The sequence below is a fragment of the Coturnix japonica genome, chromosome 10, assembly GCF_001577835.2.
Source record: "Coturnix japonica isolate 7356 chromosome 10, Coturnix japonica 2.1, whole genome shotgun sequence".
Classification (NCBI taxonomy): domain Eukaryota; kingdom Metazoa; phylum Chordata; class Aves; order Galliformes; family Phasianidae; genus Coturnix; species Coturnix japonica.
In genome coordinates this window covers 10,251,718-10,270,798 of record NC_029525.1, presented here as the reverse complement: position 1 = coordinate 10,270,798, position 19,081 = coordinate 10,251,718, and the positions used below count along the sequence as shown (strand labels likewise).

Here is a 19,081-nt window from a genome sequence, read left to right as displayed (position 1 = left end):
AGATCTGGCCTTCCTACGTCCAAATCTGAACCACAACCAAAGCGCAGCTGCAAAAGCCATCTCTCCTCCCACTGCAGGTCCTTCTTTGAGGCTCTGCTGGTTCCCTGCCAAATCATATTGAAGTAACTTGTCTTCACCTACAAGATCTTGCCTAGTAATAAATAATATAGAAATAACCGCAATGTGCTGAGGAATTATCAAGTGAGTCCTTCTTAAAAAAACTGGAGGAATAAGACCTTACATTACACCTCCCTCCATCAATTACAGCCCTGTCACATTTCACATGCTGTGTCCTCCTCCACTTCACACTCCCTGGCCACAGTGTGGGACTTGCAAATTAGCAGTGCAATGTCACAGGCTCCCTCCTGCTCCAGCATTCTACAGAAACAACACAGATCAGGGAAAGAGAAGCATACAATGCTGCAAAACAAAGGGAACACCCCCCCCCCCCCCTCCCCCTCCCCAGAGGTGCTTCAGCAAACTCTCAGAAGCAACTTTGCACCACAGTTGGCCCCAGTCCTGTAAGCTTGTGTCTATCCCAAAACTGAACATAGAGTCTATAAAGTAAAACTTCCACTATAAGATGAGCATTGTGTGACAACAAACACAGTACAAAGGGAAGGGAGCTGCAAGCATACAGGCTGATGAGTGTAGTTAGAGGATGCAAATGGCACAGAAATCACCTTCCATTTTAGGGCAGGCTTTTTCTGACCTACTATTAACCTGTTCAGAGCTGCTGTAAGCAGATACCTCTCCACTGAGCCCTGACTGCAGCTTTGCTGGGCTTGTCTAGCAACACATGTTAATTAGAGTTTGTAGATTAGACAAGCAGAAGATTAACTAAACCCTAAATAGAAAAAAGCAGGCCTTCTGAGACATAAATCTTGCAAGTATGGTTGCACATAGCACAAGTCCAGATGCCTGAATGGTTTATGATTCTGTAAAATCTTCACTGTGCAAGACTACGTATACTTAAAATTTGCAAAGGTAGCAGCTTAAGTTATTTCTAGTCAGCTCATAAAAATCTGTCTTTAGCACTTTTTTCCTAAAAAGAAAAAGAAAGAAAACCAGACATACTCTAAGCTCAGTGAAAAGATAAGATTCTGGACATATTACCAATATGACTTCACCCTTTATTTTGTAAAGGTTCAAAACAAACCTAGATGAAAGTTTATACCTAAGCATAAGGAAACGGCCAAAATGAAAGTGAAAACACAGCAAATTACACTTCAGACACCTTGACATATTATGTACCATGCACGCTGTCAGCCTCACTGTCCTTTCCTTTGCTGTAGGCCGAACGCTTGAATACCAATCTTATTAAACTACAACTCTGAATTTATCCACTATATTTAACATTCCAGATGTCGTACCAGCTGGGAACAGGCCCTTAGGCCATCTTTGGTTGATCTCTTAGTCGCTCTCCAGCTTTTGCCAGGCATTCATCCAAAAATATGAAGGAAAGTGCTAAAAACAGATGTCAGAGTTAATGGTTTTTTTCTTCATGGTAGGAAATACAGAAAACTTGCACCCTACACCTACTCTATGAAATATGAACGTTGTCAACAAACCATAAGTTAATTTTAAATTAAATCATAATGTAGCAAAGTTAATTCATACACTATTTTTCTGACAACAGGCCAGTCTCCATCAGTCTGTTCTTTGAAAATATTATGCAGTTATTTGGATTTTTTCAATAAGTTGGAAAGTCTTCTGATGTCAGCAATCCGCAAAAATGGTTTTAAGTCTCTCAATTAAGAAAAAAAAGTCATACTTACGATGTAACTAGACTAATTGCAATTCATGGTAAGCTTTATGACAATGTTGGAGTACCGGGAGTTATTAAAACCGCACACTTTTGAGCTATGAAGAAGGAAGACCTGCTGGCCCCACCTTATTGCACAAATGATTGCAGCTTCCACTCGCTGCGGTACAAATGGGAGACTTCCAGACCTTCCCAAGAGGTGCTCTCTCTTTGGGGTCTTTTAGAAGTTTAAGCATGGAATTTCAAAGAACGGGGCTGGGAGCAAGGCCTTGATCCTGCCAACACTTTTTCACATGTGTATCTCAACTTCTGTGGGTATTTCACTGACATAGATGGGAGCCCTCGCATGAATTAAGTTATGCATATGAATAAGTGTTTGGGCACTAGACTGTTAAGGCCTGCAGAAGAGAGGTCATCCATCGTATCTGCTCTAGACAGCGTTCCAACTTCTGTCCACACCAAAACATTAACAAACATATGCAGAAACAATTCTCTGAAAGACTTCATGGCGCTGCCAGAAAAACTTCCCTGCAGTATGCAGAAACCCAGTCTCTCACATAGCAAACTACAGAAGTTCATTTCAGTTGCAGTTACAGGTTATGTAGAGGATGAGCACCCCTTCTGACACTCTGAAGACACCCGCTTTGGGGGAAGAATTTCCAAGAAATAGTCTTAATTTAAAGGAAGTCAATTACATTGCACAGAAAAAAAGACAAGTATCTATAAGAAGTACTTTCATCCTACTTTTCCTCTCATTTGAGTAGAACACTGTAAAAAAAGACTGTCTTATAGGCTCAATACTAAAGGAACAGGAGAAGAACAAGCATTACTTGGCAAGTTCATTATTAAGTATAAAAATATCTGCAGTAAACAAACAAACCAAAAAGCAAAGCTTCTATTTCAAGTTGGATGATAAAATATTCAGAGCAAGTTCAAAACTTAGTCCTAGTACTTAAATTTGCTACATGGGACACGATTCTGATTCCTGTATTATAACGCAGCATTACTCTAATGCAAGCAGCTACTACTGAAGCCAGTACTCAAAGGCAGTAAAGTATCAGTTTATAGTCTGATTTTTGAATATATTAATTATAATCCATTGTTAACAAAAAAATTCAGTCCAGTACATTGTGCTTCTTCAGATTTAAGCCATATAAAAACATTCAGTCAAAGATCATTGGCCTCTATACTGAGCAGATAAGCAAATGCACACATTTATCAAAAACGGTTTGAGTGCCATAGTAAACCACATCGTGCCAATATTTTGTGATGTGATGGAAGTAAAACAATGAATCAACAGATTATGGCTATTTTGAAAACAGAACTTATGTCAGCATTCGTCACATGTGAATCAGCTTGCTCATATAAATCTGTCAAAACTCAGTGATCTTCATCAGATTTGCCAGCAGTTGGTTCAAATAGCAAGGATTACTATGCAATACATCTTTCCACGTCTTTTTGACAACAGATCTGGAAGAATAATCATGATTGAATGCCTTCCTATGAAGTTCTGAAGCTGCTGCAATGATGCTTATGTTCTATAGCATGTTTCACTTTCATTTTTCATACATAAAATCAAATAATAATTAAAAAAAAAAAATCACTGAGTTGTCACAACATGGAAAGACTATGAAAAATAATTTATTTTATCATTATTTTTAATGCAAAATAATCTTCAAGTTTAGTTACTACAAGCCATGGTCATACTCTGTATCCTTAAATCAAGTGTTGATAAGCCTCCAAGGCTAGAACTACAACAGTGGTAGGGACCCACACATGCAACTTGACACGTAAAACATGCTAAATCAGGCTTATATCTTATATTATTTCTTCCTCTTAGTCTTGTTCTGACCCTGAAGCTCAATCTCACTTGCCCATCCCATGACTTATCCAACAAATCAGTTTATTCCATAAGAAAAAAATCATGGTATTTTCCTTTGTTCAATTCTTTGACCTTCTTCCTTTCCAGTAATCATTAACCTGTCAGTCTCTTAAATAACCAATTTATAAGTGCATTACTTTACTTTGCAGTGGAGACAGTTTTTTATAATGCAGTGCAAGTTTTTAGCATCTGGTCACTAAAGGGAAGGAGCTTGTGTCGTTTGTGACCATACTACAGCCAGATCATTGTATTGCTGCAGACAAACTTCTGCGAGCAGTACTGACTAATGACTGAGGTATGAATAAAGATGGTTGCTGAAAGCAAAGAAATAGAAAAGACAATCCCCTCATTTTGTTGTTACGTCAGTAGATCATTGTTAAGGTGTGCTGTGAAGCCTGGTACATTTTGTATCACATTAGGTGTATTAAAATGTTTCGGATCTTACAGTACCACAATCTGCAACACTTACTAAGCTCTGAAAGTAATAAATACAGCTGTCAGCAGTGATCCTCTCAGGAACCTTTATTTACCATTTGGCTGCTTCTGCCAAAATTGGTAATTAACATATATAATTTTCTTCCTTGAGAGCAAACAGCTTTTGAAGTCTAATAGTCAGTAGGAATAAATCAGGTTTACTGGCAACACTGACACTTGTTTTGAAATAGCATGAAGTGATAGAACTGTCTGAAGTTGTAAGGAGATTGTTCTTTAGCTGTCCCAAGGCTCGCTCATTACACAAGTGCTAATGATTATCAAGTACCATTTTAAGTATTTCTAGAAACAAAGCCAAGATATGCAGATTTCTTTAAAAAGAAAGCTTTTTACCGCACCTCCCGCACTAGTGGCACACAAATGGGAACAGACGTTTTACTTATAAAGTGTTTATCTCCACTAAAGTCATTATGGCATCCAACCAGGAGCATTTTAATCATGATCCTTATGAAAAATATGAATGTTTGTGATGGGATTAAAAATAAGGAACCTTGAAGTTTTTTACAAATCAGTTTAAAACCGATCAAAAATACAAAAATGGCAGCAATGATCAGTTCAAAGGGGAAAGAAAAGGGAAAGAAAAGCATATCAGAAGTTGTATCTTCCTCTATGATGTGATATTTTCCTCCCTCAGTCCCTATAAATAAACTGTTTTCTCTGATCAGAGTCCTTTGTCTTCAAGTCAGTGGTCTCAGTCATACACAAGCTCCAAGCTCCTCCTACCACCTTCCCAAACAGCAATTTAGAGCAAAGATTTACAGCTATATATATATAGCTGTATATATATCTATATATACACATAAATATATAAAGAGAGAGAGAGAGAGAGAGTGTGTGTGTGTGTGTGTAAAGCTGTGCATACCTGTACAGCTTTGTATCAGTGTGAGCAGCCCTGGGATCTGCTTAGCACCAAGGGGGCAGGAATAACAGAAGCACCTGAAATAGTTTGTGCCCTTTCTCACTGAAAAGTCATTCTGGGGAGGAACTTAGGCAAGGTTAACCTTAGGGTTTGGTTTTGCTAAATGGGAGTTCTCTGCCAGTTGGTAAGGCCAGTATTATCACAGCCACTGAAGGGCTGAGGATGCAGACCAATGAGTTTTACCACAGAATTTATAGGATTCAGTTTTCAGCCTTACATACCACTCATAGAAGATATTTAATCCTAACTGAAATGATATAAAATGTGTTTTCCACTCAAGTCTTATTATTACAGATTCCCTGTGAAGGCATTTATACCACAGGAGGCAAAGACCTCAAGCAACGATTTACACACAGAGACACTTGGCAGAGTTGGACTAAATGCAGTAATGCTAACAAAATAAGAAAGTTTGTAGTTTGCAGTGCATAAAGAAAAAAGTCCCAATGCGCAGCATTCGGCATTGACACGGCTTTCTCTATATAACCAAACCCTGAATCTAAAATGCTAGTTGGTGCTTTAAGAAGTGCCAACTTCAATTTGCCAATAAACATAAGTATGTTAAATAGTTTCCAGTTCACTAAGCAATCCACCACACACAAGAATATATCACTAATTATATAATTATTTGTGCATATGCTAGTCACACGCTTCCGGCAAGCAATTAGGCTAAACAAAAGTATTTTTTAAATAGGATCATACCTACTGACTTATACAAATACCAGCCTGTAAGGGTGGTTTTGCCTGAAACTGTAAGGGGTTTTCATTCACAATTAATCCCTGCCTCCTTTGCCACCCTGCTATTCCAAACCAGAAACACATTTCACTTGATTACAGAGCTAATTTTCATATCCCAGTTAGCTTAAAAGTAAAAGTTCTTAAAAATAAAGAGGTCCAAATTAAGTTTGCGTACATAAAGCATGTAAAAATAATAACAGGCTATGAAATACAAAAAATTAGGAAACCCCTAATGTTACTTTGAGATGCATTTCTGCTAAATAAACATTTTTCTCTTCACACAGCCTTACTGAGACTTGGCTCTGAGGTCTCTTAACATGATTTAAAACTCCTCAATAATACCTGTAGGATTAGTATGGAGTACTGCAAGCCTCGCCTCATAATCTGTTGCTCACACAACACAAGTGAGCAACAGCTAAAAAAGTGGAACTACTTACAGGATTCAGGTCAGTTGCATTTGTGCTTAGTTACTCTAATAACATTGCTTTGGTTGAATAAGGACTGCAAGGTCAGCATGTTATTCAGCCAAAGAGGAATATTTCTAACAATACTGAAATTCAGGTAGGCATAAGATGTTACACCACTGGTGTGCGGACAAAGTTAGTTCTATCAGCTCACTCAGAATACACAAATGAAATCACTGGGAGTGTTGTTTGGTGGAAGTTCTGCAGCATGGAAAAAACACCCAAAATAGCTTGTATCCACTTCAGAACTGCTTGCTTCATTCCAAAAGAATCTTTAAATGAAGAGCTAATGATCAGGATTCAAGATGTTAAATCTCTTTAATAGTTCTGAATGTTCCTTCAGGATTTCAACAAAAATGTCATGTCACAGTGTAACACAGAAGGAGAACACTGGGACATTATGTACTAAATACAAATCTTACCCTTCTGTCAGGATTAGAGCTTGTCTTCACTAATGCCTTAACTGCAAATAACCTTCATCCCTTACACAACTCATCTACAAGCCCAACAATTTCTATCTTCATTTCCACTGGGAAAAGAACTCACTGGGAGCAACCCTGCAGAGAAGGACCCGAGGGAGGAAAAGGGGGGGAGCTCCTGGTGGATGGACATGAGCCAGCAGTGTGTGCTTGCAGCCCAGAAGGCCGACAATAAAAGCACAGAGAGAAGAAGGGCAGCTGACACCAAATCCAGGCTGTGATGCACATTTAGTTCCACAGGCAGATCAGCAACAATGGCAGATCAGCAAGGAGAGACAGAAAAGGAGGTGGGAGATGCTGCTGAAGGAACATCAGCCTGGATGGATCCCTAAGACAACTTCTGTCCATTCCATAACAGTCTACACAACATGTAAAGGCCACAATGAAACCCAACAGAAAATGTAGAAATGAGGCTGGGATATTTCCCCTTGTGCAGAACAAGGTATACATCAGGATATTCAGTCTCCTAATCTTTGCCTTCACTTTGTAACAGATTTCTCTGGCAAGCCCAGAGAAACACTAGTTATAAAAAAACTGCACCAGCCTCAGCCTGTGTGTTATAACTTGCACATCTACTTGGAAACAGACTCACTAGCTTCTACCTCACCTCACATATCTAAACACACTCAAGTCTGAAAGTGCAGATTTTCAGTATTTTAATTGCTTACTGGGTGGTTTTAAGTTGCCAATATTTACCACTCTCCCTCACTGCAAGGTTTTTTTTTCTTAAGATTTGTTTAGAAACACTACATGTCTTTGCCAAGACTGGACTACTTAGTACCATATGTCTAATTCCAGAATCAGAGCTTTCTTACTATGAGTTTAAACTAGTAAATGTCATAAAAATATAGGAGAAAAGTTAGACAGAAAGCTAAGTGATCAAGTAAAAATTTCTGACTTAAAAGATAACATTTTTCTTCATTTTCTTTCATTTTTTTCCCATCCCCAAGCTGTTTCTTTCAGCAAGCCAATCAAAAAGAAAAGGTACTTCAAACATTCAACACAACCAAGCTTTCACTGCTGTCCTTGTTGGTGGTCCGTCATATGGAATGGTTTTAATACTTGGAAGCTATGCCTTAAGTGTCAGAAAACAAGAACATTTTCTTTTTGTAAGAAATCTTTCCAGTACTACTAGTATTCTAGAAGAGAAAACAAAAATCTTGTAGTAGAAGTTAAAAAGCCAAAAGAAATCAGAAGGAAAACCAGGAATCTTCCCTTCCTTATGGTAAGGTATACCGTGCATCTGAAAGCTGGGGGGAGAGCTATTCTTTATATGCTTACTCAAAAAGTCATTGAGGGTGATAGCAGAGGGGTATATTTTTTTCAGTCTCAAATTTCTAATGGCAAGTGAAACCTTTGGCTACACATCAAAATCTGTCTGGTACTTTGTTAGATTTAAGTTACACTGACTCAGTAGAATTTTAGAAATGAAGTATACAATGGACTGATGCAAGACATTGCTTGCTGGACAATACCAGAGCTATAACAAGATATTCACTGCGTATATATTTGTGTCCTTCGGAATCCCTCAATAGCATTTGCTTTGAATCACTGTTTATTATTTCTTTCCAGAAGATAATAGAATGTGTCAAAACCCACATGCCACAAAAATACTTCAATGAATAAACATACAGTATCTAATCTATTTTCTTCTACGGTCAACATAAAAGGGAGTAAGAGACATTAACTGGATTTAGAAACTATCTAGCCCAAAAATTTCATCTGCATGTAATTCTTAAATGGACACATAGCAACCGAACATGCAAAGGGGTTAGTACAATCCTGTGCAAAAATGAGAGCACCCTCCTTGCCAGACTAAACCAGAACAAAATGTACTGTCTTACATGTACAACATGAATCCGTATGTAATTTTGCTGGGCTAGAACAGAGTACAGTGTGTTCCCCTTAATATTTACTCATCTTCCATTTCAAACTGTAAGCTTTGTCTTTTCAGATAGCAAATACTTCTGAATATTCAAGTAACAGCTAGTTCTTTCTTACCGAGATTACTTACTAACAAAGGAATGAATGATCCTGATTAAACTGGCTCCCTGCTTGAAAAATATCACACACAACAGCCAAAGAAAACCCCTCTGAAACATTCCTGAGTTTGGAGGTTGTAAGGAAACTAATCTTGGATCACGATGATGATGCTATATAGAAATAATACCCATCCATATATCAAACTGGAAATTTTATTGGAATAGTTATAGGAGAAGGACACACTTGCAAACACATGGAACAATCACTTTTTCTGCAAGGCCCTTGCTATCTTGTTGACTAGCCAAACAGACACAGAAGGCCACCAATCTTCTCCCACTCCTGCACAACATTCTTAGGAACTTCTCACTAATTTTCATCTATTCTGTTCCCTTCCACAAACAGACAGAGGGTTAATACACAAAACAGATCTGGTAAAACGTATTTTCTGATTTGTTGTAGCCAAATACACAAGTTTATTTTACTCTTCCAATTTTCAAGTAAACTTAACTTAGTATGCGCAGGAACACCAGGACTCTGCATGGACGCTCACAGGACAGCTCCAGCATGCAGGGAAATGGAAATAATGTATATCCACAGTGACAACATAGAAAATGAATTGCTGAAATTAAACTGAGTTATGGTGCGTAAGAGTAAGCTATTGTGGTTTTTTGGATTACGTGGCAACATTTCTATACTGATCCCATTCTAGTGTTGGCTATATTACATACATAAAAGTGGCCTTACGCTTTACATAAATCCCTCTTTATTCACTGGCACATCCTTTTGGGGATCTACCGTGCTTGTCAGCTTTTCAAGCATTAAAAATAATTACAAGATGTCCTGTACCTCAAGTGGTGGTTTCATAAGCATAAAGAGATCATTTATTTTTTAAAGGTATTTGCCAGTAAAACAACAGACTCCAACAAAATGGAGTAAATCAAGTGACTCATAAGAAAAGGGTACTATTCCTCATGCCTATCAACAGCAATCTACAAAACTCAAGAAATTAACCAGTGAAGGAGACTCATCCTCTGGTTTAAGACTTAATTCTATCCACATAGTGAATGTCACAGAAAAGAATACAATGAGTATTTTTTTAAAAAAAGAAGAAAATTAATGAATATGTGAACACTTCAGCAAAAGCATAAATTATAACTGCACATTATTACAATTATATGAACAATGTCCAACACCAATAACTGTTTTCAAGTTACAGATGATTTCTTGATTTACACCAAGCAAGGAAAACCAGACACAGACCAGTCCTTACCCAGCTTTCAACAGATGCCCATTTTTTAATTTTTTTTTTTAGTAAGCCTCAATGACTGAAGTTCACTTTAGAGAAACAAATAATAACAATTATAGCACCTTTGCCTTTATTTTCAACTTTCTGATGTTTTAGCATCACTGAGCTCCAAGAACTCAAATTTATACTACTCATTCTTGAACAGATCTGTGAAGATCCGAGTTACATTTGTGAAAGAAGTCGGCTCTAACCAAGATCTGATTCAGATCCCAAAGAAACTGATGGAAAAACTTTCCAACAAAGGCAACTGAGCTTGGAACAGACTTCTACATACAGCTACACCGGTACTAGAGGTTTTATGGGGAGTGGGAATTGTTTTTGTTTTGGTTTTTTGTTTGTTTGTTTGTTTTTAAATCATCAATGCTATTCAGATAGTAAGTCTATCTGAATGGACTGTTTGTACTACCCCTCAGTTATATCTGATTTATTGTCTTGCCTAAGAAGTGCTCCATTTAATGGAAGATGATTCTGGTATATAACCTTCACAGGGTTTTTCTACTATTGTCATTAAATGCAGCCTGGGTCACAGCTGCATTTTACTGTACTCAAAGTTATTGCTTTGCCAGTTGTTTTGTTTTTTTTCCCTCTGGGGGACATCTTACATGTAAATTTTTCTATAGATGAATAACAATTCTCAGGTACTAATTACCATAAACATATTAAAATACATTCAGCTAGCTTACGGGATCTCTGCATGCTTTCTTCATCTTCTTCACTTCTTTTTGTCCCCCTGAATGGCTCTTCATTCTAACATTTGCCTCAGTTCTCCTCTTTCCTTAGAGCAGGCAGCCGATAAACAAGCTTTCTCTAAATAGCTCCAGTGAGGAGACCGTCTTTCAAACTCAAACTGCTAATCACTATATAGAATCATACCTTGTGACTGCAAAGCAAGTTCAGCTTTTTTTGGAGATTGTTTCCTAAAAAACTCCCTCCTCTTCCACTAAGACATGTACTGTAAGTGTCTGTGTAATTCAGACTGTTTTGATGTGGAGTTTCAACTGACTTCTGGAACACATTGTGCATGAGTAAATTTCCACAGCATGCCACGCATTTCCTAGGTTTACTTCAGATCTTTTGCCAACATTAACAGCATTTCTTTCATGTTCCTTTCTTTACATTTTTATCTATATTCCATGTTTAACCTAATGTTTCAATGGATCTGGCGAAAGCGTTAAAGCGTCTAACTTTAAAATACATAATATGTTGCTTTCTAAATACTCTGCTTCATGTGTTATTCCGCCTTGCATTTGTTTCTTTATAGTGCACCCAACCTTCCCTGCTGAAAACACTGCAAATGGAATTTGTTGACGTTTCACAAGAAAGAAAATGCAATTAAATTCCTCCAAGAAATAAGTCAGTTAAGGATAGGCCAACCAATTCACACACATCACAATAACCTCTAATTCCACACCTTTGTTGTTCTTTTGTTTGCTTTACAATACTATCAACATCTATTAACCCATAATTAAAACACAGTTGCTTTCATTTCTATTACATCCCCCAAAGATCTTCCACAAGTTTTTCGATCTATTATTTTTACTTTCTAAAATTTATTATTATTATTATTATTTTACTATTTACTTCAAGAGCCTTCATTTTTGTTTTGCTATCACTTGTTGCACCTTCTAAGGACACTGTACGCTATTTCCTAATTTAGAGTAATCCACATGTCAGAGTTAAATGAATGTGCTGTCATTTTCACATATAGCATACTGACCTGGTCATCATAACGGTACGTGAGGAACTGTTCCCCTGTGGTATCCTCAAGAAAACTCCCCTGTGGAGAAAGGGCAAACTCAGGCAAGAAGTATGCACCTTGGGACTGCTCTGCTCTCGTCTGTAAGAGATTCAGAAACACCACATTACTGCTACTGAAGACACAAGACAAGATTTTAAAAATGCATTCAGTGAAAATGGTTAGCTCTGAACTCATGAAAAAAAGTTACATGTTTTTAAAGCATAATACTTAGTGAGGGATATTGCATTCCTAAAGTCCGTGATAAGAAAATGCCAAACTCTTACAGAAGTTCAAAAGCAAACAAGATGTCTCAGTAGCAAAGATGGTATAACAGTTATTTAAGTGGTTCTAACTCATCAACTATCACAGCTGAAAGACAGTGAAAATGATACTAAAAAAGCAACATGGAACCAATGCTTTCTCTTTTCTTACACGCTTCACTAGAAAGTCTGATGTATAAAATACAGCATCTCTATTCTCACAGGACAGAAGAGCAGAACCATAGCTTGGAAGACATCTTCTTGGATGGTGAACTGAACACTAGGCAGTGATCTATGAAAGCTCTTTAAGTTGTTTGCAATCGGTGAACTGCTTTTGAGAACAGAGCAGAAGAGCAGCCTGTTTTGAGCTCTAGATGAGTTAATTCTGTTTGCATCCATACCTCCAAATTAGCTGCCGACTCCTGAGCCCTTATTAGACAAATATGATTTTTCCTAAGTAATGTATGCACGTTCAGTAGCTATAGCACATGTAGAAAATACTAAGCATGCTGAACACATACTGGTTGAACGCGCTCTCACTGTACTTCAGGTTTAACGCATCCCAAACACAGTATATGCACCACACTAACACTTACATCCTTCATGTTAAATTAAAGCAGGAGCTTTATCCTAGAAAGCTATATCTGTATGTAAGAGAAAAATGAGCAGTCGTGTTTTGAAAGGAGAGCACTGAATCCAGATAGGGTAAGTAAAGAGTGGGAAGGTAATTTTACATCCTTGCCCTTCCAAGAGGTTGAAACCTTCTAGGGAAGAAAAAAAGCATGAATTGCACAAGTTACTGCTGGACGCTTCCCAACAAGTCAGCTTAATAAATGGGGTTTAATTAAACTGTTTCTTATATTTTGACATATGTAATAATTCTTACATTAACAGTTGTCATCAACCAGTTTCTAGACTGTTGGCTAGAACTGTACCAAGCAAGAGGAGTGTAACCTCAGCATCAGATGAAAAGAGATTTCAAAAATCATCTATGTCATTCAACCAGTTTGTAGCAGAAAAATAAGTAAGAGCTTCTGTAGTTCCTCTCTTGTGCAGAGAATTCACTTGCTGAAGCTCACAACTTATCTCATAAAAAACAGATGACAAGCCATGCACAGTATGGGTCTGGAGAAGCTTACACTGCTGTTGCTTACTCTGTTCTGCAAAGAAGAAGCTGTCAGCTTTCTCAGACTGTAAACCTCATCATTCGTGACAAGCAGTAAATTAACACACTTGTCCTAAATCAAGCAATCTTCATGTAAACTAGAAATAGCTAGGACATGTCTAGACCAGGGTAAAAGGTCACACACTAGCATGCAAGTTTGAACAAGATTTTGAAGAGGATTTTTTCCATCAGACCTGCATAAGAGTAATTCATGTTCGCATCATGTTATCACGACATTCTCTAAAGCCTGTTATACCAGCAGTATCACTTGTACACCGTAGCCAACTGATCTTATTTATGTCGAAGTAAATCGCAGCATATGAAGAATAAAGCCTCCATTTGATAACAGTACTTTCCCCATAAGGTAACAAAGAGAGGTTTGCAGTTACAGCTTCATGCTGAATCCAAGCTGGCTGCAGCTCACACAGGGCTTGACATGTTCAGTGTAGCCCAGACGTGAAGCTGGCTGACATAATCTGGCGTTTCTCCCCACTGGTGTCAATGGAATATCAATAGATCTTATGTGAAGGAATATGGCAATGATGTAATCCTATGATTTCAGCAGAGGGCTAATGGATAAGAGATACGCATTCTAAATCTCTAGTGGCCTGGCTTAAAGTACTTAACATTTCTACCTCAGTTTCCCCACGTGTAAATTGCAGTTACAATGTCAAGTAGACTGTACTAACAGTGCATTTTAAATTACACTTGTAAAATACTTCGGAAAGGAATAGTACTAATTACTAGCAATTTATCACAATATTTTGGAAAGAGCTATCGGACTCCAGAACATAAGAAATCCTGATCACTCCACACTTCTTATAAAAATGTATATATCATACTGCTGCTTAATTTCCCATAAACAAGTTTGCCAGTAGGATATGCAGTGATTAACTGGCTTGTGCTTCTCATCTTTGTAATATAAATATTTTAAAATAGAAAACTGTTGGACATTCATCAGTATTATGCTTTGAATATAAAAGATGCCAACATTTGAAGCTAAAATAATGATGTAATAAATATTACATGAAAAACAAGGGTTTAATCCCACACGCATTCAACTTCTGTATCAAAAGCTAATGAACAGCAAGCCACTGGAGAAGCAGAAGAATATTTGCTAGATTAAGGCAAGTAAGATCTGTCTTCCAAGCACAAAAAAACTCGGTGCAAAAGATGAATGTTTTCTAAGGTTACACAAGAGGTTCTAACTGGGCACTGATCTAACTGCAGCAATAGGTACTGCTACCTTGTCAGCATAACTCAAGTAAAGGAGAAATGCAGCAAAGCATTCAGTTAAAAGAAAAAATCTACTAAGAATACAGTGTGTTGTCATGGCAAGCTGATGTTAAAGCCAAGTAAATACTTCTGACACACAACCTAAATCAAGAAGATTGTCTCTAAAAAAAATAATAGAAATTCAAAATTATAAAACAACAGCTCTTAATTCTCAAAGATCTCTTTTGGATCAATGTGAAATAACAAAATATTTTCTCCCCCACAGTTATAGGCACCTCAAAATAAGCTGCATTGTTCCTGTCTGAACCTCTCCAATATGTTTTCATTTATACATTGTACTGAATTCAAATTGCAGTTTACTTTTAGCACATTTTAGTCCCCACTGAGGAGTCTACCCACGTTCCTTGTGTGTCTTTTATATTTCTATGGGCCCTTTTGCCTAAATGTAATTCCAACAGTCTGTGGGTTTATAGCATATTTGGGATCAGCATGACTTTGCTAATCTGTTATAAATTCACGTTTTAAGCTAAAGGCTCTAAGTGTAGGTTTCAAAAAACAATTACATTTCCTGCTAGTGTTTTAACTCTCTTTAATGGCCAGTTTAACATTAATAGCTTCAAGTTAAATGTGTCAAATTACAAGTACACCTAAGATTTAGAACAGGCATTTAAAACCAGCTTATATGATCTCCTTAAACACAAAGAAAGTAGAAGACAACATAGCTTAAACCAGGTAATAAAAATCACTATATAAAACCCATTAATGCATCAGATAGCAAGGAAGTGGGTGCTGCTGTAGTAACAAACAAGACAATTTTAAAATTGGAAACATAAACGGGTGTTTTATAACCTTATCAGAACGTATATCTTATTAGTCAGAAACTGAAAACAAGAATAATAAGGTCTTCCATCCTACATCCCTCCACCTATACAACCAAAGAGAAATATCCTGTGAAATAGATAATGTATTTAGGTTCTGGGAAGTGTAAAATGGCACCATGCCTATTCAAAGGCTTATGCTTTGATCTCAGGTTGTGATTGCTTCCTCACTCATCACTCTCCATCTGAGTGCTTGAAGATTAAATTACTCTTCCACTTTCAATTGCAGAAGGCAAAATGTATAGCTGATATCCAAGCCTCTGGTTTTTAGATCTCCCTCCACTGAGACCTGCCTGCTGTCATTTTTACTGCTGCCTGATTTCACTGCTCGATATACTACTCTGAATAAAAGCATCTTTGCAAGTGGAAGTTGGTAGATTAGAGGCTTTTATTCTTCATTACTGCAGATAAGAGAGGGATGGTTGCTGAGTGCTTCCTCTAGTCATTAGTAGCATGGTAAAGAACCACGGAGTGACTCTGAAGATCAAAATAGCGTCCAGCACCAAAAACCCACTTGATGCAGTAGAGGACTTTATTTTAAAGTAGCTCCAGTCAATCACAGAGATTATCTATCCGTGATAGAAGCACATTAGGTATGCTGCTGGTGCACATCTACTGACTGATTCATCTGCAAAGATTCTTATTAGCAGACTTTGAAACCACTCCACAATGTAAACTACTTTAAATGTTCTATTTCTCCCTGAGTACCCAGGATTCACACTAATTATTGCCATCCAACTCTAATTGCTAAATCAGAGCAATAAAGTAAAAAGGTAGAGCTTCCCTGTGACTAAGAGATTAAATATTAATCATTGTTCTTTCCTTCCTTCTAAGGTACAGATTAAGAATTTCATCCAAGGATTTAAACTGTTATTGTAATCTCAAGTAAATTGAAAAATGTAGTTTAGTCTACAACTATTGGAAATCATTTGATACAAAGGCTATTGCAAAGTTCAATTGAACATCATGATAATATGCTGTGACGCTATTTAATCTTAGCTATTAGAAGACGGGAAAGTAATTGTTCTGTATTTATATATAAGCAAGAGTAGCTTTAGAAACTGAACTTTCTGCTCAGAGGAGTAAAGGTCAAAAAGATGAGAAAACGGAATTAAACATTTCAAAGAAATGACTTGAAGATAATTAGAAATGCACCAGTAATCTTTCAGGTACAAACATTTTTAATCTTTTAAACATAGTAGGTTTTAATTTTGGAGTTTCCTTGGCACCAAAAACTACATTAAGAGGCAAAACAAGAACTGTACTCATACAGCTAATGCAGATCGACATTACCTACACTTAAATCAGTCCTTCCCTAACTAAGTCCACGTGCTTGCTAAGAATATGGAGCAAAAACAGAACGAACTGCTTCACATGGCAATGAAAACAAAATGAAAGCTCCCAAATGATCGATTTTAAACGCCAAAGATGACATAGTATCACACTGTTCCTGAAACTGCCTCAACATCTTGTTTTTAGAAGGGGGAACAGATGAAAGATAATGCTCTGTCACCTAGGGCTTCACAGCTATGAGTAATTGCACTGTCATGACCAAGGTAAATTCTGAACCAGCCAGCATGGTGAATGCAGTTTGCTCTCTATCCTTCCAAGACTCTTTTAGTAGCTCTTGTTGGAAGGGGAAAATGAGTCACGGTCTTGGAAGTATTAGTTTCCAAAAGCCATTTTTTTCCTTAAAGATGGAAAAAAAGACAAAAGAGAAACTGCATCTGCATGCTGAATAACTTGTAAACACGTTTGTCAGATTAACATGCACAGCAAGTCCAACCACATTTTAAAATTTACTTTCAAAACCCAACTTAAATATTAACTTCACTTCATATTTCTTCTGGAAAAACAAACCCTAGAGTTTTCCTTTCTCCAACGAAGCCCCTTCTCAGCTGTGTTAGGCAGACTATATTCTTTCTGAAAGACTGAAGGGCTCTGAATTTGCTTTTGAAAGATTCACACCAGGAGACTGAAGTTGTTCCCAGCTGTATCAGTCACAAAGCTCCCACCAACAGCCTTACAGAACCAAGGCCTAAAAATACATATATCTACAGCAGGACTACACCTCTTATAATATTACACCTACTATTAGGCCTGTGAATAATGTTACTCAGTGCTACCTACTTTAATGTAAAAGAAAAGTCATCATGAAAATACAGCACTCCTAGACAAGATGAACCTGACACTGTTCATTTCCAATTATTATCAGCAAGTCAGTGAGTGTGGATCAGACTCTGCTTTCAAAATACGTAATACCTCATTACATCCTGAGCCTTTAATTTAGCCTTTGGGGGAATTGATACAACAATATTTAGAGCCAGTTTGAAAGCAATTTTATAGCATATGGATAAAACATATACCAAGAAGTCTGGATATTAAGAGTACAATTACCAGTGAGAGTAGAATTACACATACAAAAAGTGTACATCAAGTCTGTTCCTAAGAACAAGAAAAAAAGGCTCCCAAAGATATGGATTTACCACAAGGAAAGAGGAAATTACGTACCAAAAAGAAGAAAAAAGTAATTTTTAATCCCTATCCCCGATTCCCTGCCACTGCGGTGACGCAATTTATAAGCTCAGCACAGAATGACATCTGCTTTTAGTCTCCTTAAAGATGCTGAGAAACTGCACTGAACACATCACGAGCATTGCAGTGAGAGGCTGCCAGCAATATGATGGCAAAGGCTGTACCTGCTGAGGAGGGAAGGCAATTCAACCTTGAGCTTGTAGCTTCTGAACACACATCACGAGTAATATTATTGGTTTTGTTTCTTTGCTTATTTACTGCTTCAGCAACTTGTCTTAAAAGCATTGACTTCTAACATAAAATGCTAATAGCTCTGAATGTTAAAGAAAGAATCTACCAGTTCATTGGCTGGGGCTTGTTCTTTTAGAGGGCCAAAAGAGTAGATAAGCAGGTGCATTCATTTTCATTTCTTATACTTTTTCTTAGGTTGAAGCTGCAAAAATTCATTTGATAGAACAGACTTTTATGCCTAAAAAAAGTGAAGATAACTAAGTGAAGGCTCTAAAATAGTCATTATCCTTTCTTTCACCATATGTTCAACTCTATCCAAACCAACTCTACATTTTATTATTTATTAACCTAATAATTGGAAAAATTCTTGTCTTAAATCAAATGCTTTCTGCATTATTAGAGCGCATTCATTTGGAACTCCCATTCATTCACTTTAGGTTTCTAAGGGTCTTATAGTCTCCATAGGAAAATAAATGCATTACAAAAATACTGTCAGTGTTTTTAGTAAGGAAATTACGATAAACTTATTATTTATAGTATTACATATATTATTTATAGTATTCAAAAAAGCCTTGTTTTAACTTCTTTTATCATCACCACTACACAGTGAGAGAGCTTTTTCCTTGCTTAGCTGTGATGTTGCTATCAAGGTAATGGGCACTGATGCAGTAAATAGACAACCTTGCTTGTTTCTGTATGGACACTCTGCCCATACGTCTCCTTCCGTCACACACTGAAGAAGACTGGAATATAATCCCTTAGGAATAGGAGATTTACAAAATGCAAAAAAAGAACATAGTTTAGGTAATGTAAAATCACCTTTAGAGGCAGCAGAATTACAAAGCAACATGTGCTGATTGAAGATACTCAGATTGCTTAAGGATTAAAGAATAAAACAAAGTGAGAAATGATTTAAGGCAACCCCTTCAGCAAGCAGCAGGAGCTACCATCATGGAGGGCAGGAAAGACTCAATAGCTTTAGCTAACCATGCACTGCAGGCATTAGTATTATT

At 37.2% G+C, this 19,081-nt stretch overlaps 1 protein-coding gene across 5 annotated transcripts in view; it reads right to left on the bottom strand.

Moving 5' to 3' along the window:
* Positions 1 to 19,081, bottom strand: part of ADAMTSL3 (ADAMTS like 3) — a 172,682-nt gene that overhangs the window by 130,541 nt on the left and 23,060 nt on the right. For all 5 annotated transcript variants that reach the window (XR_001557485.2, XM_015873010.2, XM_015873009.2 and 2 more), the window contains exon 3: positions 11,743 to 11,862. Coding sequence is in view for 4 of the 5 variants with exons in the window: in XM_015873010.2 (XP_015728496.1) it covers positions 11,743 to 11,862 (120 nt within the window). In the remaining variant the exon portion in view is untranslated. The remainder of the gene's footprint in view (positions 1 to 11,742; positions 11,863 to 19,081) is intronic.